General features: G+C 40.2%; 1 protein-coding gene across 5 annotated transcripts in view; it reads left to right on the top strand.

Annotated features, from left to right (window-relative positions):
• LOC122557312 (STAG2 cohesin complex component b) overlaps nt 1-22,726 on the top strand; it is a 164,017-nt gene that overhangs the window by 65,600 nt on the left and 75,691 nt on the right. For all 5 annotated transcript variants that reach the window (XM_043704887.2, XM_043704886.2, XM_043704885.2 and 2 more), the window contains 4 exons: nt 8,886-8,958; nt 15,813-15,977; nt 16,696-16,792; nt 17,372-17,448. In XM_043704887.2, the coding sequence (XP_043560822.1) occupies nt 8,886-8,958; nt 15,813-15,977; nt 16,696-16,792; nt 17,372-17,448 (412 nt within the window). The remainder of the gene's footprint in view (nt 1-8,885; nt 8,959-15,812; nt 15,978-16,695; nt 16,793-17,371; nt 17,449-22,726) is intronic.

Raw genomic sequence — 22,726 nt, forward strand, 5'->3', positions numbered from 1 at the left:
AACCCTTTAATATCTTAGTTTGACAAAAAGTACTAGTGAAACTAATGGCCTAAAAGCTGGTATGTTTCCTGGACCTTATGGGATGCAACTTACATTTAAAGGAAGTAGCTAAGAGTTAGTGGATACAGTCATAATTTCCCAAGAATCCTTAGATTCTGAAAGAGAACTGAAAGATTGAAAAACGCTGAATGATTAGATTAGATTAGATTAGATTAGATTAGATTACAGTGTGGAAACAGGCCCTTCGGCCCAACACGTCCACACCGACCTGCCGAAGCACAACCCACCCAGACCCATTCCCCTACATTTACCTCTTCACCTAACACTACGGGCAATTTAGCATGGCCAATTCACCTGACCTGCACATCTTTGGACTGTGGGAGGAAACCAGAGTACCCGGAGGAAACCCACGCAGACACGGGGAGAATGTGCAAACTCCACACAGTCAGTCGCCTGAGGCGGGAATTGAACACGGGTCTCTGGCGCTGTGGGGCAGCAGTGCTAACCACTGTGCCACCGTGCCGCCCGTGATATCATCTTTTTATTCAAATAGTTAATTATAGATTAGTTAACTTCATGTTTGTTGTTGGAAGAATGTCAGTCTGATATCAAAGTTATCTTACCAATAGTAAGAGTGGAAGAGAATCCTCATTTGTGAGGCGCTGCCGTTGATACTAAGTAAAAGTATATTTAGAAATACGTTGTATAATGAAGTAGTGTCAGCATGGCCTTCGGAAGGGGAAATTATAACTTAGAAAGTTAACAGAATTCTTTCAGGAAGGAAGAGATGAATGGAATAAATTGGGATTTCCAGAAGGCACTTGCTAGGTTATTAGACATTAGGCCACTTACTTAATAAGACAAGAGCATATGGTGTTTGGAGAAGAGTGTTGGCATGGGTAGAGTATTGACTGACTTCCAGAAAACAACAAATTGGGAAGGCAAGCATTTTTCGGATGGCATCTTGCCACTGATGTGCCATAGGGATCAATGCTGATGCCTTGTTTATTTACAATATACTTGGGTGTGGGAAGTGAATATACTAAAGCCAAGTTTGCATCTGATATAAATAAGTGGGAAGGCAAGTGGTGAAGATGACACAAATAAACTGCAGAGGGATTTAATCAGTTGTGAGAGGGCAGTCACTTAACAGGTGGAACGAAGAAGAGTCATAGAGTCATCCAGAATAGAAACAGACCCTTTGGTCTGACCATAATCCCAAACTAAACTAGTCCCGCCTGCTTACACTTGGCCCATATCCCTCCAAACATTTCTTACTCATGCACTTATTCAAATGACTTCTAAATATTGTAACTGTACCTGCATTCGCCACTTCCTCTGGAAGTTTACACTATACAGAAACCACTGTGTAAAAGAAAAAATTGCTGTTTGTCTTTTTTAAAAATCTTTCTGCTTTCACCTTAAAAATACACCCATCGTCTTCAAATTCATTACCGTAGGGAAAGATACCTGCCTTTTACTTTCTCTATTCTCCTCCTGATTTAATAAACGTCTATAACATCACTCTCAATATACATCCTGATGGAGTTTTGCACATTGGCAAGAAGAATAGAGGTGGTTTTAAATGGAGAAAGCTGCAGAAAAGAGGAATTTAGGAGTCTTCATGCATAAGTCACAGAAAGCTGGCCTGCAAGTTCAGATGGTAATAAGCAAGGCATAAGGAATGTTAGAGTTTATTTTAATGGAATGGAGTATAAAAATAGGCAAGCATTGTTAAAACTATGCAAGGCACTACTTTTAGACACCACTTCTCAAATTCTATGAATTTTTTTTCCTTAATGAAGGAACGATACAGTACAATTCAATACAATATAGCACAGGAATAGGACCTTTTAGCCCACCCAGCCTGTGTCAATTTTGACTCCTATTCCTATTCCTTCTTTGGACCCGTTGCTTATTTCACATGCATGGTTTCTATCCCGCTGATCTCCTCCCATTCATATGTCGATCACGATATACATTTTCTGTTGCTCACCTGCCTGTTTCCACCACGGGTAGTGTGTTCCAGGCACCCACCCACCCTCGTGTGAAACATTTTCCCCACACTTCTCCCCAAAACCTTCCCCCTCTCACCTTGAACTTACGCAGTCTTGTAGTTGACCCTTCTATCTGGCAAAAAGCATCTGACGATCTATCCTACCTATGCTTCATAAGTTTGTCGACCTCGATCAGGTCACCCCCCCAGCCTCTGTCTTTCTATGGAAACAGTCTCAGTTTATCCAACCTCATAATAAAACCCTCCAGACAAGGTAATATTCTAGTAACCTTCTCTGCAACCTCTCCAAAATGTCCACGTCCTTGTGATAGTGTAGCGACCAGAACTAAATGCAGTGTTTCAAATGTGGCTTAACTGAGGTTTAGTACAGCTGTAACATAACTTACTAACATTTAGACCCAGTGCCCCTTTTATGCCTCTTGGCCATCTTATCCACCTCTGTGGCCACTTTGAGGAATCTGTCGGCCTGTAACTCTAAAATTTGTAACCCAGGGCTATAGGGTCTAGGTCGTTGAGTGTATTCAAGGCTGAGAGAGACATGTTTAATCATTAAGGGAATCAATTGCGATGTGGAAAATGCAGGAAAATGAAGTTCAGGATTAGCAGATCAGCCAAAATGATGTTGAATGGTAAAGCATGCTTGATTGTTGAATGTGGAAGAGCACAGCCGGTCAGGCAGTATCAGAGAAGCAGGAGAATCGATGTTTCGGGCATAAGCCCTTTATTAGTAATGGTCTACTTCTGTTCCTATATCTTGTGGCTACTTTCGAATCAAGGAGAATTAAGAAGTCCTTCACATAGAGAATTATTGGTAATTGGAATAGACCTATCCTGTAAAGTATGCAAATTGCTTTTATGGCAATCAATGCTGTTAATAGTCCAAAACCCTGATAGTTGGAAGCTCCAAAATGCCAACGTTACTTAATGAAAGCCAATTTTCTGTGCCATAATCATTATTTATGTTGAGTAATTAAAACCTGCTTTGTAATTTTGTCTTTTCTAACAGGGATGATAAAAATACTCTCCGCACTGTGCTCAAGCGCACAGGTTTTCTGTCATTCAGTTCACAGTAGTAGTTACATTCGTGATACACTCAATTATTGTGCAGAGTATATGGCAGTTTGTTGAAGTTTGTTTTTAATTGTTTCTGGGGGTGTGTGCGTGTAACAAGGCGTGTATCATTTACCGCCCATCCCGAATTACCCTTGGGAAGACAATGTGGTTGTGATGGAGCTGCCTTTCTTGAACTTGTTGGTGTACCTACTGCTGTTAGGCATTCTTTTTCTTTGACTTTGTCAGTGGTTTTGATCCAACGAAGGCCTTCATTAGACCATTTTAAAGGACATTTTTGAGTCAACCACATAGTTGTTGGTCTGGAATCTCACAGAAGCCAGACCAAGTAGATTTTATTCCCTGGACCATAATCATAAAGCTGATAACATTTTTACAGCAATCTATATTGGATTCATGGTCATCATTACACCAGCTTTTGATTCCAGATTTATGAATTAAATTTGAATTTCAACATCATAGAATTTGAACACATACCTTGCAGCATTATTCTGGGCCTCAAGATTACTAATTCAGTGAATTTGCTGTTCTCCATTACCTTCCCAGCTCATGACAATGTCCGACACGCAAATATGAGAAGGAGACATACTTCAAACAATGAAAAAGTTTGGTAATCAAAAACTCAGCATTTTGATGCATTTAAACCATGTCCTGAAATTTATTCTTTTACTGCTCTGCTATGCTTTGGATCCAGATAATTTGTCTGTTCCCATGGCTGCAAGAAATGCTGTGCCTTGATTGGGACTTCACTTTTCAAGTCAGCTGTGTCCTGTACAGAACGTAACCTTCGTTTCTTTCAAGTACTTGTAAATCTTGTTCCTTTTGTTTGCTACAGCTGTTGGCAATTGTGCCATAATAGCCTTTAACTTTTTTTTGCGTGGATTAAAAGGTACTTAATCCTTTATCTTGAATTATTGAACAAGATGTCTTGTATCTTATGCCAGATAATATATATTACAAGCGCATGAATAGGATCAGACATCAGCTATTTGGCCCTTCAAACCTGTTCCAGTCATTAAATAAGATCATAATTGGTAATCTATTTAGCTCATAATCCAGTGCCTTCTTCAATGCATATTTGAACCTGCCTCCAACATAATTCGAGACGGTGCATTCCATATGCTAACTACTTGCTGTGTGGAAAATGATTCTTGTCACCTGGCATTTGCTGCTTTCGCAAAATTCTTTAAAACTATGCGACTTGGTTCTTAAACCTTATGAGTGGAACAAGTTTCTTTCTACCCACAATGCCAAAGCTCCTCATGATTTTGAAAACTTCCATCAAATTACCTTGCCTTCTCAGATATCCCAACCCAATCTAGTCCCCACCTGCCAGCACCTGGCCCATATCCCTCCAAACCTTTCCTATTCATTTACCTATCCAAATGCCTCTTAAATGCTCTACGACTCTGACTCTCCAAGTAAAACAGTCACAACTCTCCAAATAGAGTCAAAGCGAAGTACAACATGAGAACAGACCTTTTGGTCCAACTTGTCCATGCTGACCAGATATCCCAATCTAATCTATTCCCATTTGCTAGCACTTGGCTCATATCCCTGTCAACCCTTCCGATTCATATACCTATCCAGGAGCCTTTTAAATGTTGTAATCGTATGAGCCTCCACCACTTCCTCTGGCAGCTCATTCCGTACATGCATCATCCTCTGTGTGAAAAAGTTGCCCCTTTCATATCTATCCACCCCCTCACCCTAAACCTATACCATCTCGTTCTGGACTTCCTCCCTCGTTCCCCTTTTGTCCTTTAATATATTTATAAATTCCCTTTGGATTCTGCTTAGCCGTATTTGCCAAAGCTATCTTATGTCTACTTTTTGCCCTCCTGATTTCCCTCTTAGGTGTGCTCCCACTGCCTTTATACTCTTCAATCTCTGCTTCTATACTGTTAGGTTCTTTTCCTGAGGTTTTGCATGAGATGCAATTCGCGCACACCAACTTCTGCAAACAGCTAATGTTTATTAAAACTTGTATAAGCTAAGTGACTCCCCCAACCCTCCTTGCAGGCATGCGAGGTTGAGTCAAAAGAGGCCCTGAACAAAGAAAATGCATCCCCTTTATACAAGTCAGTTGGCAATACTACAGATGCTCTGGCCACTCCCCCACAGTCGCAAGCCACTCAAGACAACCCCCAGTTACTCACCTCAAAGGCTCCCCCAGGTGCAATGGTAGGATGAGATCATCCTGTGAGATAATGCTAATGCTCTAATCCTGGAGAATCATTATGCAGATGACTTCCTGACTCGGTGATAACCCAAGACAATGCAGGTGCAACATACCTAGTTTTAGGGACTGACTTATGAAAGCTTCTCTGAATGGAAGAAATTGAATAATAGTTTAATTTGATAATAGTAAAGGAGTAGTAACAAATGACTGTCTAATTGGGCTGGGGGTCATTCACATTCTTGCCTGTCTGTTGTCCCCACCCATTTGCAAAAATGTTCACTCAGTATAGTTTAACCCTTTAATATTGCATTAATATCCAGAGAAATAGTCCCATTTAATCTTTTAACATTCCAATGCCTGACATGTGATTCCTTCTTTTTCATAACCAAAACCTCAATTTCTCTCGAGTTCCAGTATTCTCTACACCTACCAGCCATTCCTTTCACCCTAACAGGAATATACTGTGTCTGGACTCTCGTTAGCTAATTTTTGACGGCTTCCCAATTTTCTAGCTGTCCCTTTACCCGAGAACCCTTTACCTCTGTCCCCAATCAGCTTTTGAAAGTTTTTGCCTAATACTATCAAAATTAGACTTCCTTCAATTTAGAATTTAAACTTTTATGTCCGGTCTATCCTTTTCCATAACTATTTTAATACTAATAGGATTATGGTCACTGGCCCCAAAGTGCTCCCCCACTGGCACTTCAGTCACCTGCCCTGCCTTATTTCCCAAGAGTAGGTCAAATTTTGTATCTTCTCTAGTAGGTGCATCCAAATGCTGAATCAGAAAAAAAATTTATACACACTTACCAAATTCCTCTTCATCTAAACCCTTAACACTATGGCAGTCCCAGTCTATGTTTGGAAAGTTAAAATCCCCTACCATAACCACCCTATTATTCTTACAGATAACTGAAATCTCCTGACAAATTTGTTTCTCAATTTCCCTCTTACTATTAGGAGGTCTATAATCGAACCCAAATGGGTGATCATTCTGTTTTTATTTTTCAGTTCCACCCAAATAAGTTCCCTGGATATATTCCCAGGAATACCATCCCTAAGTACAGCCATAATGCTATTCCTTATCAAAAACACCACTCCCCCTCTTCCTTTGTACCCTTTTCTAGGCTTCCGATAGCATTTATATTGTGGAACTGTCAGTCTTGGAACTGAAACTGCCAGTCCTGTCCATCCCTGAGCCACCTTTTTATAATAGTTATGATATCCCAGTTCCATGTTTCTAACCATGCTGTGAGCTCATCTGCCTTCCTTGTTTAGCCTGTTGCAATGAAGTAAATGCATTTTAATTTGTCAGTCCTACCTTGATCTCTGCTTTGTTCCTTCCTGTTCTGCCTGTTTGAGTCGCTCCTTTTCTCAACTGTACCAGTCTCAGATTGATTTCTTTCTCCCTGGGTCCCACCTTACTGGGTTAAATACTCACAAGCATCTCCAGCAAATCTCCTTGCCAGTATATTAGTCCTCTTCCAATTCAGATGCAACCTGTCCTCCTTGTACAGGTTACTTCTATCTCAGAAGAGATTCCAATGATCCAAAAATATGATTCCTTCTCCACTGCACCAGCTCCTCAGCCACGCATTCATCTGCTCTATCTTCCTATTCCTACCCTCACTGATTTGTAGCACCGGGAGTAATCCAGATATTACTACCCTCCAGGACCTCCTTTTTAAATTCCTGCCTAACTTTTTATAGTGTCCCTTCAGAATCTCACCCTTTTCCCTTCCTTTGTCATTGGTTCCAATGTGTACAATCATCTCCTGCTGGTCCTTCTCCCCTTTGAGAACATTCTGCCCCCTCTCCGAAAAATCTTGGATCCTGGCACCAGGGAGGCAATACCCCATTCTGATTTTTTGCTGCTGGCTGCAGAAACCTCTGTCTGTGCCTCTGACTCCAGTCCCCTATCACATTCGATTGCTTGGAATCCGATATACCCCTCATTAAACCAGAGCCTGTTTCGATACCAGAAACTTGCTGTTCATGCTGCGTTCTCCTGAGAGTCCATCATCCCTTACCTTTTCCAAGACAGCATACTTGTTTGAAATGGGGATAGCCACAAAAGACTCCTGCCTGCCTCTCTTACCTTTCCTGGAGTTAACCCATCTATCTGACTGTGTATCTGCCTTTCCTCATAGTTGAAGTATCTCACCCCTGGAACCATTCTCAAACCTTTTCTGTACTTTTCTGCAATCCATTCACGTCCTCTTATGTCCAGAGCTGTATGATGTACTCCAGCTGAGTTCTAACCAGTGTGCTATATTATTTATCTTAACCTCCCTGCTGTTGTACCCTGTGTTCCTATTTAAGAAACCTAGAATACTGTATGCTTTATTAGCAGCTCTTTTTATCTGAGTTATGTATATAAATGTCCCCAGGTATCTGTGCTCCTATGCACCCTTCAGAATTGTGCTATTTATACTCTCTCCAAGATCTCTGTACGAAAATACAGCATTTCATACTTCCCTACATTTTACTTCATCTGCTGCCTATCAGTCCACTCTGTCATTTTGTCAATGTAGTAATCAAATTCTGAACTGTACTCAGTTTACAATTCTGCCAAGTTCTGTGTTGTTCTGAAACTTTGAAGTTGTCCCCGCTCATGCAAATGTAGATTTAATATTTGCCTGTGCCTTCCATTGCAGCAGGTCCCATTTCCCATACAACCTCCTGTTTTCTTTCTGGAAATTTAACGAGTTTGTGTTGTTAATTGTCTGTATGTTTGTCTCCTTATCTGAAGAAGGATGTTTTGGCTATGGAGAGAGTACAACAAAGTTTACGAGTGATTGCTGGAATGGCAGTATTGCGGTATGAAGTGAGACTGGATCAGTTAGGACAATATTCACTGGAGTAGAAGAATGAGAGAGTTTCTCATAGAAACCTGCAAAATATTAACAGGATGAGATGGGGGTAGATACAGGACAGATGCTTCTCCTGACAGGTTAGTCCAGAACCAGGAGTCTTAGTTTAAGGATGCATGGTAGGTCATTTAAGACTGCGATGAGGGAAACTTTCTTCACCCAGAGAGTAGTAAACCTGTGGAATTCTCTGCCACAGAAAGCAATTGGAAGCCAAAGCATTGAATATTTTCAAGAAGGAGTTAGAAAAAGTTCTTAGAGCTGAAGAGATCAAAAGATATGGGAGAAAGTGGGAACAGGGTACTGAGTTGAATAATCAACCATGATCGTATTGAATGGCGGAGCAGGCTCAAAAGACTGAGTGGTCTTCTACTTTTATTTTCTGTGTTCTGTGAATAAAACACTTAACAAACGACCTCAAGTGAATCTCAGGTGCAGGAATGTTTTGTTTTAGAGTTTCTGTTCTGTGGATTGTTGTCCTATTTTTTTAATTACACATTATACACGGCATTCATCTTTATTAAGTGTTCTATTGTGTGTGTGTGTGTGTGTGTATGTATATATATATATATATATATATATCATGCTCTTGCACAATCAAACGTTTTCTTATTGAAACGTTTTCTTATTGATGACGTGTTTTGCTGATTTGTTTTTAGTTTTTTATGTTGCCACTTTTTAATTGGCAAATTCTTGCTTGTAAGGATCAACTCAATTCTAATCATCAATTTAAATTCCTCCACAGGGAGACTGAAACACCGTTCTCCTCTGATACTGATTTTGAAGACTTTGATGGAAAATCTTACAATCTGACAAAGGTGAAATGCACTAAATTTTTTTTGTCAATTTGTAAACTAGATTTTATGTGAAACTTTGGAATAAAATGTGCATAATGCCATATCCTGTCCTTTTAAAGATGCTGTTGGCATCTTTTGCTTGTGTAAAGCTGTTTGCTCTGGCATTAGCGATACATATATTTTTGATCCCATGAACAAAATAGAGCTGATGTTATGATCGAAAATTGTTGAACTTTGTGCTGAGTCTGGAAAGCTGTAAAGTGTCCAGTTTAAAGGTGATTGTTTCTGGAGCATTTCGCTATAGCAGTCTTCAGAAGTCTGGTACCAGGTATGGATGTACGATCTGATGAGGAGTGATTGTATTGGCTGGGTCTGTACTTGTTTACATTTCGACGAATTAGAGGTAACCTTATTGAAACACACAAGATTCTGAAGGGACTTGACAGGGTAGATGTGGAAAGGTTGCGCCTCCTTGTGGGATAGTCTCTGACCAGTGCACGTAATCTCAGATTATGCGGTCACATATTTAAAGTGGAGATGAGGAGGGCTTTCTTCTCCTGAGGGCTGTGGATTTGTTTGCAAAAGAGGGTGGTTGAGGTGAAGCTAACAGTGGGCTGAATGGATTATTTCTGCTCTAATAGTAATATGGTTTAATTAAGTTGGACAGCAGCGGGCTCTGCTGAACATATCTGTGTGGTTGAGTATCTTGTGCCTAGATTAGAGTGGTGCTGGAAAAACACAGTTCGGGCAGCATCTGAGGAGCTGTAAAATCGACGTTTCGGGCAAAAGCCCTCTTATGCCTATCCTGTTAATAGATGTGCTCACTCCACAACATCAGAACTCTTTGGAATTTAGGTACACCCACAGTGTTATTAGGAAGGGAGTTCCAGGATTTTGAGCCAGCAGCAGTGAAGGAATTTTATTTTCTATTTATTTATGGGATGCAGGCACTGTTGGCTGGGCGAAGATTTAATTGCCACCTCTAGTTGCCTTTGAGAAGATGGTGGTGAGCTCCTTTTCAACCACTGCAACCCATGTGCTGTCGGTTTGTTAGGGAGTTCCATGATTTTGATCCAGTGACAGTGAAGGAAGGATGATGAATTTCCAATTCAAGGTGGTGAGTGGCTTGGAGGGCAACTTGCAGGTGGTAAATGGAGTTCCACATATATGCTGTCCCAGGTAAAATTGGTTGTGGATTTGGAAGGAACTGTATCAGGACGTTTGGTGAATTTTTGTCGTGCAATATATTTCCAAGTCAGGATGATATATGGCATAGAGGTGATCTTGCAGATATTGTAGGGGATTTTGCAGATGTTACCACCCTTGTCATTCTTGTTGGTCAAGGTCACTGTTTTGGATGATTCTGTCAAAGCCTGTGTCAGTTGCTGCAGCGCAGCTTGTGCATCTTATGTAGTATTATCACTGTGCATCATTGATGGAGGGAATGAATGTTAAAGATAGTGGATATGGTTCCAATCAAGTAGCAAACTTTGTCCTGCAGTGTATTGACTTGAGTTTTGTTGGAGCTGGACCCACTTATATAGGTGGAAAGTATTCCATTATACTTCTGACTTGTGCCTTGAAGATGGTGGACAAGTTTTGAGGAATTTGGAGGTGAGTTACTCACCATAAAATTCCTAGTCTTTGACCTGCTGTTGTAGCCACAATATTTGTATGGCTGGTTTAATTCCGTTTCCTCGGCCTTAGCACTGACAAGAATTTGATATTGGGTAAAATTCAGTGGCAGTAGTGCCATTGAATGTTAAGGGGGCAATAGTTAGGTTCTCTTTTTATTGGAGATGACCATTGCTTGGTACTTGTTGGGCAAATATGATGGTGGAGTATTTCACTTATTCTAGTGTACACTGGGGCAGTGATAGTGCAAGGGGCAAAGACATTTGAAGTATGTTGAGGAACGTTTCCTAGATCTTTAATCTTTCTAATCCAGTGAGGAAAGAGGTACTGCTGAATCTGGTTCTGGAACTTGAGGTGGATCGTTTCTCAGTCGGAAACATTTAGAGGGCAACATTATCAAGGCTACTTTGCTAAGATTTAGCTTAACAATGGAAAAGGAAAAGATGCAATCCAGACTAAGAATATTTAATTCAGGAAAGACAAATTTTGCTGAGAACGCATCTAACCCTGGTAAATTGTTATCAAGCACAGCGAGTAAAACTGTAACAAGACAATGAGCTTCAATGAGCTGCCTTCAAAGAGGAGATTGCTCTTTGACACTTAGTAGGACAGTAGGACAAACAAATCCAAAGCTCCCTGTTTATAGAGAGTGTGAGTGGAAAAATACCAAAAATGGGCATTTGACAGTTGTCAGGTAGATAATTCAACTGAGGACCAGGCTGTAGGGGAATGGAAATAAAAAGAAAGAGCATAAAACTGAATCCAAAAGCTTCATCAAGGTATGCACATAGTAATCAGGTGGCAAAAGTAGGATTGGGGCAATGAGGGGCTAAAAAGAACACATATGCTTGCAAGTAGAGGCATAGCTTGAGGTACCAAATGAGTATTTTGTATCTGCCTTTACCAAGGAAGAAATTGCAGACCAAGTCATAGTGGAAGAGGAGGTCGTTGTGACACTTTATGACCTAAGAAGTTATTGAAATGTTGGATATGTTCTGAAGAAGGGTCACTGGATCCGAAACATTAACACTGATTCTTTGAAGTTTGTCATATAATAACAGGGCAGATAAAAAGGTGTTGAACACACTTGCCTTCATTGCTCAGTCCTTGGAGTATAGGAGTTGGGAAGTCATGTTGAGGTTGTATAGTACATTGATGAGGCCTCTTCTGGAGTACTATCTCCAGTTCTGGTTGTGTAGATAAAGGAAGGACATTATTAAGTTGGAGAGAGCTCAGAAGAGATTAACTAGGATATTTGTGGGTATGGAAAGTTTGAGTTCTAAAAATAGGCCGGATAGGCCAGAACTTTTTTGACAGGAGTGTAGGACGTTGAAAGGTGACCTTTATAAAAGTTTATAAAATCATGAAGGGTATAGATAAGGTTGATTGTTTTCTTTTCCTGAGGATGAGGGATTTGAAGACTGTGGGACACATTTTTTAGGTGAGAGAGGAAAAATTTTAAAAAGACATGAGCAAATCTTTTACACAGAGGGTGGTTCATGTGTGGAATGAACTTCCTGAGAGGGTGGTGGATGAGGGCACAATTAGAATGTTTAAAGACATTTGAATAGGTACATGAATAGATTAGGTTTGGAGGGATATGGACTAGGAGCAGATAGCTAGGCCTAGTTGAGTTTGGGATTATGTTTGGCATGGACTCGTTGGACCAAAGGGTCTTTTTCTGTGCTGTATGATTCTGACTCTAAGACTGTCTACAGATGAGTCAGACCTGCTGAGATCATGTAATTTCTGTTTTTGTTTGACTTCTAGCATCTACCTAGCGTTCTTTTGATTTTTTGTTTGATAGGGTAATTATGCTTAAATCGCCCTGATAAATCACCAGGAATTGATTAATTACTGTTATGGATACTGAAAAATGTAAAGGTGTAAATTGCTGAGGAACAGATCAAATTTGTCAATCTTTGAGATCAAAGGCAGTGCCAGAATTGGAGATGACTGCAAATATTATACTCGTGTCCACAAAAATTGTCAAACTGAACCCAGCAAATGCAGTTCAGCTATTGTTATGTAAGCAGTGGAAAAGCTTTTAGAAAGCTTTGGACAAAATTAACAGCCACATGGACATTACAATAATTAAGGAAGGCAGCACAGAGATACCAATAGAAAATCATGTTTAACTCCTCTTTGAAGAAGACCACTTGGTCAGGGTAATGTAGTTGATGGTTTTTTGGTTGAAGAAGTACCATAAAACTCGCAAGTCAGCGAAGTTGAAGGCCATGAAAAAGGACGATTGCAGCATGGGTATAAAGTTGGCTGAGTGACAGGAAACCAAGAATAGTGGTCAGTGTTTGTTTTCAAAATTGAGAGATTTGGGCAGGGTAGGTAATGAAAAACTGTTCCTATTGGCGAATCACGGATGGTGAGCCTAGACACTGAAAAGAACCACTGATGACAGTGCGTGATTGGAATTGGAATGCTCTTTTCAGGGTCTGGTGGTAGCAGATTTACTTGAGGCCTTCCAAAGAGAACTGGATAATTAGCTGAAGCAAAAGTAGAAGAGTTACCAGGAAAAGGTGGGAAAGGCCAGAGAACTGTCACAGTCATGACTGGCTTTCTATGTTATAATCAGTCCAAGATTTTGTGAAATCTTAAGTTGGAGCAACATGCAGAATTAAAATGACAAGAGTTGAGAGTTTTTTTTTAAATGGTGGACTGAATAAAGGTGTTCACACAGCCATCTCCCTGTCTGTTTCATCTCCCCAGTGTGGAGGAACCCACATCATAAGCAGTGAATGAAGCTTATTAAGTTAACAGAATTATACATTTCAGTTGCATGAGTCTGTGGAGTTTTAGACAATGAGAAGGGGAGAGGCAACAGATGTTATACCTGCTGTCCTCGCATGGAAAGATGCTATAGAAAAGGAAGGGGACAAGGAGAGTATCTATGATTGTGCCAAGATATTTAAGATGAAACAGTTCTTTCAGAATATTTAGAGTGAAGGGAAGGAGACATTTGGTTGGTGACAACATTGACAGTGGTGGAAATGACAGATGATTCATTTGGTAATGATGGTCATGAGTGGGAAAGTGAGAACAAGAGGCCTATATTGTGGGTTTTGGAGGGAGCAGAGGCACATGACCAAGAACAGACTTGGTTGAGGGCCCTGACAAACGTGAGTGGGCTAGAAGTCGATTGAGAAACAAGGAAAATTTTCCAGAAGCATTTATATGGTAGGTTTTATTATCTGAACGTGCAATTGAGAAAGAAGAACTGCGTGTACAGAATGGAGTTCTTGGAGCAATCTGGGTAGAAGGAAACATTGTCAAAGTACTTGTCGGAGTCAGTGAGCTTGTAGTAAATACAGGTTAGAACCTATCCCAGAGATGGGTCAAGAAGAGACAGGAGGAGTCCAAGATGGACCATGGGAGTTGAGAGAAAAATGAAGGTTGGAAGATGCAAATTTGCAGCTCAGTGCAAGGATGGGAAATGTCACTAATGTGGTCATCAATGTTATGGGAAAAGAGATGCTAGAGGAGGCCTAAGTAGGACTGGAGCGGACAAGGTTCTACGTATTCCAAGCAAAACCATAGCCATGAGGGTACTCATGGCAACTCTTTTTTTTAATTTCACTTCCCTATTTGTATTTTCCAGTGTACTTTTGTTTATGTAAAAGACACAGAAAAGCGTTGTGAAACTGGGAAAGCAATTTCATTGCATTCTGTAAATGTGATGACAATTTCCCCTGACCCTGGCGAACTGAACCTAAAGCACCCAAGTATCCAAAAAAATATAATTCTGAAAAATCTGCATTGTACTAAACCAAGGTTAACTTATCTTTGCTGATGTTTGGCATTCAAACTGAACTGAAGGTATATGGTTCAATCTCTGTGTAACTGCTATTTCACTTCTGACTTGACGTTTGCATTCTTCATCCCCCAAAAATAAAGGTCAATATTTCATTATGTAGGTGTGCACAATTGCTGATTTCTGTCCACGAGCGCAAGACTTAGTTCACAGTCCTTTGTGTCTTACCAAGTAAACAAAAATGTCAGTTTATTTTTCTCACATCTAATGCACTTGACCCTTTGCTTCACTTCACTGAACTTCTTCTGTTCCATAGTTCTGCCTGTAATCTGTGTCCTTTAGTAGTGACTGCTTTGTGTCACTTGTAAATTTGAATACTGGGTGTGTGAAGTGATGAGATTTTGCTGTCATGGGCCAAGGATGGGAATCCGCTGTCAAAGCCTCAAAACACAAACAGAACACTCAGGATATTGCCATACCTGACCTGTGTCCCATATAATGAAGTTGTTGTCTGTTCCAGAGGGCAATGATGTATGTTGACAGTTTGCTGTTAACTGCTTCTCCCTAAATTTGGCCCACTGACTTATTTACACATTTGCAAACTCACTATTCCTTGATTCAAATCTCTCAGGATTTTGTACTGATTTTGTGCTGTATTCTATGAGTGTTCAAAGTACAGATTTATACATTTCTAGTTAGCAATAGCATAAAAGGTAATGGGAATATCGTGGATAAGAGATAGCTGATCTAACATCTCACACTGATTATGTCAAATGATTCAGAGGGCTGACTGGCTGACACTGAGAAAATGCAGTGCCTATGTTTTCAGGGAAAAGGTGGTAGGACAGAACTACAGTTAGCCTCCTACTGGGTTCAGATGTGATAAATCAACAAGATACCTGATTGTCTTAAATACTGGGAAAATGCTACTGGAATTATGTCTGGATGAAAATGTGTCAACTTACAACATGGCTGAATACACTGAAATTTTGTTTGTGTGAATACCTATATGGGTTTATGTGACGGACATTGTCAGTTAAACAGGGCTAAATGAAGACAGAGTGATTCTCTCTCACCCACTGATGCCTCATCACAAAGAACAATTTTTGAGGAATTCTCGAAATAAATAAAAGATATTGAAACTCATCATCATTGTGACATCAAAAATCATTTCATTACTCAATGCTGGATTGTTAATATCCCAAACAGATGAAGTTGCCATCCATAACGAAAATCTCTGCATAAGTTCCAACCAAAGAGTGCAGTTAGTGATGCTTTCATTCTACCCTGTTAGCAGTGTGTGCATTTTTTTAAATTAAGCAATGATGATCTCAGTAATAGCAACTTTACTTTGAAGGATGCAACAAATTTTTACTACTGATTAGTGATGTGTTCGGGCGCAATGATAAGATTACATTTATTTCATGTGGTGATACTGTAAAATATATTGTTTTAAAATCTTTTCTATTTTTAGTCAAATAAAAAAGTAAAAAAAGTTTCTGGAGAGAAAGGAAAGAGTGGAAATGGTGGAAAATCTGCAACAGGCATGAACCGGATGAATGGACATCACCAACAGAATGGGGGAGTGGAAAACATGATGCTATTTGAGGTTGTGAAATTGGGCAAGAGTGCAATGCAGGTAAAGATTATTAGATTGAGTGGTCAAGAAAATAAATTGTTTTGCAGTGCAGGAGTAAGACTCCGTATAAATTTTATGGAACTATCTCGTATCTTGCATGCTGTCTAACATACTACTTGTTCTCAAAGTATCATTGTAAACCAAATGAGTAAGACAACCATAGGAAAGGAGTTGCAACATGTATCTGTTTTACTTGCCACTTCATGTACAAATACCAAACTGTAATGCTTTAAGGAGCTGCAACTCATGGGTTTTCATGAGCTACTTTAATTTTGATTTTTCTGTTCATTGCTGACAAGTTCATGACAGTGAACACAGCAACCTTTCATTACAATAATGGTGACTTGTGGCATGAATTGTTTCAGGCTCATCTGGCCTTACTAGGTTGGCTTAATGCTAAAACTGATGACAGGCAAGGATAAGCTCACATTCCACTTGTTGCAGGGTGCAGATATTCCAAAAGGCCACTTCCTGTGCTCTTCCCTGCTTGTGCTGCGTTGGCCTCTCCCTTCCACATGCTGTCATACCACTCCTCCTCCTTTTGCTTTCCTATTATTCTATTCTTTCATCTCATCTCACCCCTACCAATCTTGGGTCTCACCTCTCAATTTTTTGTTTTTCGTAAGAATATCATGATTGCAAGGTAATAGCCAGTTCTATTTTAAACAGTACTTTTGTAGTCCTGATTGTTTGTTTGCTTTTCTTTTCTGCTTTGTAGACTGTTGTAGATGACTGGATTGAATCCTATAAGCATGACCGGGATACTGCACTTCTGGATCTTATAAATTTTTTTATTCAGTGTTCGGGCTGCAAAGGTAGGTTGTTGACCTCGTATTTCCAGTAACCTTGATAGTGTTGTGTCCCAGCCACAATTCAGAGTTTGTTGGTAAAAGACATAAATTGTCAAATTTTTCATTTTGCACTAACTGCAAGATTCAGCAAGATAATTTGCAGAATTCCAATGAAAAGAAAAACAATGTTTTAGTGATCTGAGAAGCCTGTGATGATTGGCTGACAAATGAACTCTGGTAGACTGGTTTCCTGAAGAATGCACCAGTTTGATGCTTGGTTGTCAATCTTTTTTTGAAATCTGAGTCTATAAAGTATGGCACTGATAAAAGCACGGCAGGTCAGGTGGCATCTGAGGAGATATGTGACAGCTTGTGCTGTCAGATGTTTAAATAATGTATCGGACATAAGGTATGATGTCCTTAATGGCCAAATTTGCTAAAATGTTCAGATTATGCTCAGAATTATGTTGACAAGCAATCTAAGACTGGTGGCCAGGCTCACATTGTGGGATGTTGTATGCACAAGAACAAGAATTCTTTTCTCTCTTCCCTATTTTCTATGTTCTGTCTTGTATTCATTCATCAATTGTTCTTGATTGGCAGGTGTAGTAACTGCTGATATGTTCCGTCACATGCAAAATTCTGAGATAATTCGCAAGATGACAGAAGAATTTGACGAGGTAATTTTAAATAAAATTGTTTTCAAAAAACAACTATTTGAAATACAAAATAAATACTGGAATCATCTCACATGTTTGGTGACTTCTCGGGCTAAAGAAACAGAATTAAATTTCAGGCTTTTGAATCTTCGACCTAAGCATGGCATCTTTATTTTTGTAATTTTTAATATGTATTTGGGATCTCGGAAAACATTATGAAAGAAGCTGCAAGTGTAAAAGCTACAAGTTGCAGTCAGCATCTGTGGAGAGTGAAACAGGTTTCAGATCGAAGAGTTTTCAAACTGGATGATTTGTTAACTTAAGCTATTCCAGTAGTAACTTCCATATTGTTTTAAGGTTTGAAAAATAGTTGAAAGCTTTCTTACAGAATTATAAGTAACCTAGTTCACTGCCAGTGTTACATCATGTGTAGAATGTTTAGTTTTTTTGGTTCTAACGAAGTTCAAATCAGATCAAGTTTTAAATTTTGATTCATATTTGAAGTTATCGTTACAGTCTTTGCAAATCTCATTTGTTTAAAAGTGCTATCTGCTCGGTTTCATTTGTTTTCTAAAAGGTTGAAGTGGATTTCTGCTGTCACTGAAGTTTTTATTTGAACTAAGCACATAAAGCTAAAAGAAAAATAAAGCAATTCAAGTTTCACCACTTCAGTAGCATTGAATTATTCAGATTTTATTATTAATTAATTCTTGTCAATCATTTCAGTTCTTTGAGTGATACAATCTCAGTGAATGCAGAAATGAGTACAAGGTTGTCACTGATCAAAACATTTACTGAGGACCTGGCAACTGTTTGTGGAACTCTAAACCCAATGGGTGAATAAACATACAGACTAGAAAGATTTGACAGAGACTGGTTATTGCTTGCCACAGCTTTACATCTTTATTCTAAACAATCCCCAACACATATTGGCTGGCTCTTTGTGTACACATCTAAGCAAGACATAATGAATTATTTTCAACCAACCAGTTCAGACATGTTATGGCACACCTCTAGTACTGATGGTAGTTGAACCCAGACCTTCTAGGCCAAGGATAGGCCAATGTGCACAGGAATTCTTATACACACATCCTAACTAGTTATTTTAATCAGTCTGTTCAGGCATGTTCTGACAAGACTTTGGGGCAGGCGAGACAAAAACTTGGACCTTCTGACCCAGAGGTAGGGACATTCCCACTCTCACAAGATTTGCTGTCACATCAAAGTCAAACATTGTTAATCAACCTGTTTGGATATTTCTAGGTTAATTTTTGGAATCTGGGCTGTCGCTGAATGGTTCAGCATTTTGTGCTTGTCCTAAGATTTTCTTGAGAAGCTTGAACTTTGAACTTCTGCATCAATTTGGCGTTGGTACATCCACAATACCATTAGGGAGGGAATTCCAGAAGTTTGATCCTGTGACACTGAATGGTTGTCTATTTGTGATTCAGGATGGTGAGTGGCTGGAAAGGGAGCTTGCAGGCAGTGGTGTTTCCATTTATCTGCTGCCCTTGCCCTTCTGGATGGTTGTGGTTGTTAGTTTGGAAGGTGTTGTCTGAAGATCTTTGGTGAATTTCTGCAGTGCAATTTGTAGATGATGCACAGGACAGATACTGAGAGTCGGTGGTGAAAGGATAAAATGTTTGGAGATGCAGTGCCAATCAAGGGGCTGCTTCAGCCAGGATAATGTCAAGCTTCTTGAGTGTTATTGGAGCTGCAGTCATCCAAGCAAGTGGAGATTTTTCCATCACACGTTTTGACTTGTGCCTTGCTGATGGTGGACAGGCTTTGGAGAGTCTGGAGGTGAATTACTGCAGGATTCTGAGCTGCTTATCTGCTTTTGTAGCTGCAGTACTTATTTGTTCCATATTAAGTTCAGTTCGATGGTAACCCCCAGGATTGATAGTGGGGATTCAGTGACAGTGGTGTCATTGAATCTCAAAATTCTCTCGTTGGAGTTTGGCCGGCACGTGTGTGAATGTTGTATGCCACTTGTCAATCCAAACATTTGAACATGGACTGCTTTGGTATGTAAGGAGTCACAAATGGTGTTGAACATTGTGCAATCATTGGTGAACAATTCCACTTATGACTTATGGTGGAGGTAAGATCATTGAATCAACTGAAGGTGATTGGGCCTTGGGCACTACCAAGAGAAACTCCTGCAGAGTTGTCCGGAGCTTCAGTGATTGACCTCCAACAAACACGACCATTGTCTTTTGTGTGCCATATATGATTCAAGCTTGCGCAGGGTTTCCCCTTTTATTCCCATTGATGCTTGTTTTGCGCAAGTTCTTTGATTCTGCACTTGGTCAAATGCAACCTTGATGTTAAGTACAGTGACTCTGAACTCATCTGTAGAATTCAGCTCTTTTGTCCATGTGTAAACCAAGGCTGTAATGACTTGTGGAGCTGAATGGTCTTGATAGAACCAAAACTGAGTGTTAGTGAGCAGGTTAGTGCTGAGCAAATGCTGCATGGTAGCATTGTTGGTAGCTTCCATAACTTCACTGATAAACAAAGAACAGTACAACACAGGAACTTGCCCTTCGGCCCTCCAATCCTGTGGCAACACATTTTGCACTGTTCCATACTAAAACTCTCTTCACTTACAGAATCAAAATTGTTATGGACCAGGCCAGACCCCCTCAAAACATTTCAAGAAAGTAGCCCAGACCCTAACTTTGTTACTTGTTTTAAGCAGATATAACATGGATATTCCGGGAGGATGCTGCTGGTCAACCCACTGAGTTTTAAACAAAACAATTTATTTAAAAGATTACTGAATGAAATACAAACAAAAGAGAACAGAATACAGAATAACTTAACCTATTTGAAAGCCCAGCAGATTATCCCATTTTAATGATGCTGTTCCACATACTTGCAACAATCCCTATAATCACCCCTTGGCACAAAAGGTAAAGTCAAACACAGTTTTTTTTTCAGGAGAAAAGTCAGTGAGAGAGTACCAACCTGGATCTGCTGCTTTGGGTCCAGCAGGCTTTTCTCCACATTACCGCTAAAAACCAAAGAAAAGCTGAGCTGGGAGAAGTGGCCATTGACCTCTTATTGTACAAGTGTTCTTTTTAAAACTTCAAAACCTTCTGCCTGAGGCAGTATCTGTTGCTGTAAACAAATTGGCCCTAAAACCCTTCAGTCCCTAACTTTTCGAAGTCTGTGTCTTTTACGACCTCTCTGGGAAGAAAAAAGTTGAGGACAGCATAACCTTGTTAAAGGAGCAGCATCGTCACAATATCCCCCTATTGCCTTCAAGTTCATGCATTCATCCAGGTGTTTCTTGAATGCTGCTATTGCGTCTGCTTCCATTACCATCCCTAGCTGTGTATTCCAGGCACTCACCACCCTTGTTTGGAAAACTTATCTCAAATATCTTTTTTGTTTTAAAAGCCCCCCGCCCCCAACCTTGAACCTTTATCCCCTAGTAATTGACCTCTCCACCGTGGGGAAAAAAGACTCCTACTTTCCACTCTATCCATGTCATTTACAATCTTATAAACTTCTTTGAGGTCGCCCCTCAACTTCCTGCATTCCAGTCAAAACAAACCCAGTTGATCCAACCATTCTTCATAGCTAAAATTCCTCATAGCAGGCAACATCCTGGTAAACCTTTTGTTTACCCCCTCCAAAGCATCCACATCCTTATGGTAGTGTGGTGACCAGAACTCTATGCAATATTCCAAATGTGGCCTAACTAAACCTCTATAAAATTGCAGAATAACTTGTCTGTCCTTATTTTCAATGCCCCTTCCAATAAAGGCAAGCATGTCAAAGGTCTTTTTTACTACCTTATCTACCTGTGCTGCCACCTTCAGTGATCTGTGGACCTGCACATCCAGATCTCTCTCTATATCCGTAATGTTAAGAGTTCTGCCATTCACTGTATAATTACCACCTGTACGTGACCTTCCAAAATGCATCACCTCATGTTTGTCCAGATTAAACGCCATCTGCCATTTTTCTGCCCATGTCTCCAACTGATGTGGGCGGCACGGTGGCACAGTGGTTAGCACTGCTGCCTCACAGCGCCAGAGACCCGGGTTCAATTCCCGCCTCAGGCGACTGACTGTGTGGAGTTTGCACATTCTCCCCGTGTCTGCGTGGGTTTCCTCCCACAGTCCAAAGATGTGCAGGTCAGGTGAATTGGCCATGCTAAATTGCCCGTAGTGTTAGGTAAGGGGTAAATGTAGGGGTATGGGTGGTTTGCGCTTCGGCGGGGCGGTATGGACTTGTTGGGCCGAAGGGCCTGTTTCCACACTGTAAAGTAATCTAATCTAATCTGATGTTTATCCTCTGACAATTCTCCTCACTATCCGCAACTCCTCCAATCTTTGTATTGTTCGCAGACTTATGATTTAGACCAGCCATGTTTTCCTCCAAACCATTTATGTAGACCACAAATTACAGGGGTCCCAGCACTGATCCCTGTGGAAACCACTAGTCACAACCATCCATTCTGAAAAGCATCCTTCCACCTCTGCCTTCTATGACTAAGCCAGTTCTTGCCAGCTCAACCCTGATACCATGTGATTTCATCTTTTGTACCAGTCATTGAGTCATGGAGATGAACAGCATGGAAACAGATCCTTTGGTCTGTCATGAGATCACCTTTTGTACCAGTCTAAATGATGATTGAGGGTAGACGAATGGGTGATAATTGGCTCGGTTAGTTTTTGTATGCAGGAGATAACTAACTAATTTAGCACTGGTGGCCATTGTCAATTGTCAGAAAAATCCATTTGGCTCATAATGTCCTTTAAGAAAGCAAACTGCCATCCTAACCTGGTCTGGGCTACCTGTGAATCTGGACCCACAGCAATAATGTTGAGTCTTAACTACCCTCCTGACAAATAGAAATGACCAACTAGTGATGCCTTTATCCTGTGAAAGAATTAAAAGAAATTACCAGGGAATGCCAGTTTTAACACACAGCCAGTGTATGTGGGACTTAGACCTGGACTTTGAACCAGAGGTAGGCACTGCGCCACAGCAATTGTTTAAAAATTTTAAAAATATTTGGCAAAAAGAGAAACCAAATTGAACCAAATTTCGAACTCGAGCAGCTGTTTAGCACAATGTAACTCTAAAGAAAACTGCGGATCAAAATTCAAACATTTTTGAGAGAAACATTGCTGCAACACCACCACCTTAACCTCAACACTGCCCCCCACCCCCCAAAATGATCAGATTAGATATCTATTTTCTTTCTTATACAGTATACAGAATATATTTGTATGTTTGGATTACTGAACTATTTGGTTTGAATTTGTGATCTGTAATT

The sequence above is a fragment of the Chiloscyllium plagiosum genome, unplaced genomic scaffold (assembly GCF_037043375.1).
Source record: "Chiloscyllium plagiosum isolate Xiang-an unplaced genomic scaffold, Cpla_swu_hap1 HiC_scaffold_11, whole genome shotgun sequence".
NCBI classification, from domain to species: Eukaryota; Metazoa; Chordata; class Chondrichthyes; order Orectolobiformes; family Hemiscylliidae; genus Chiloscyllium; species Chiloscyllium plagiosum.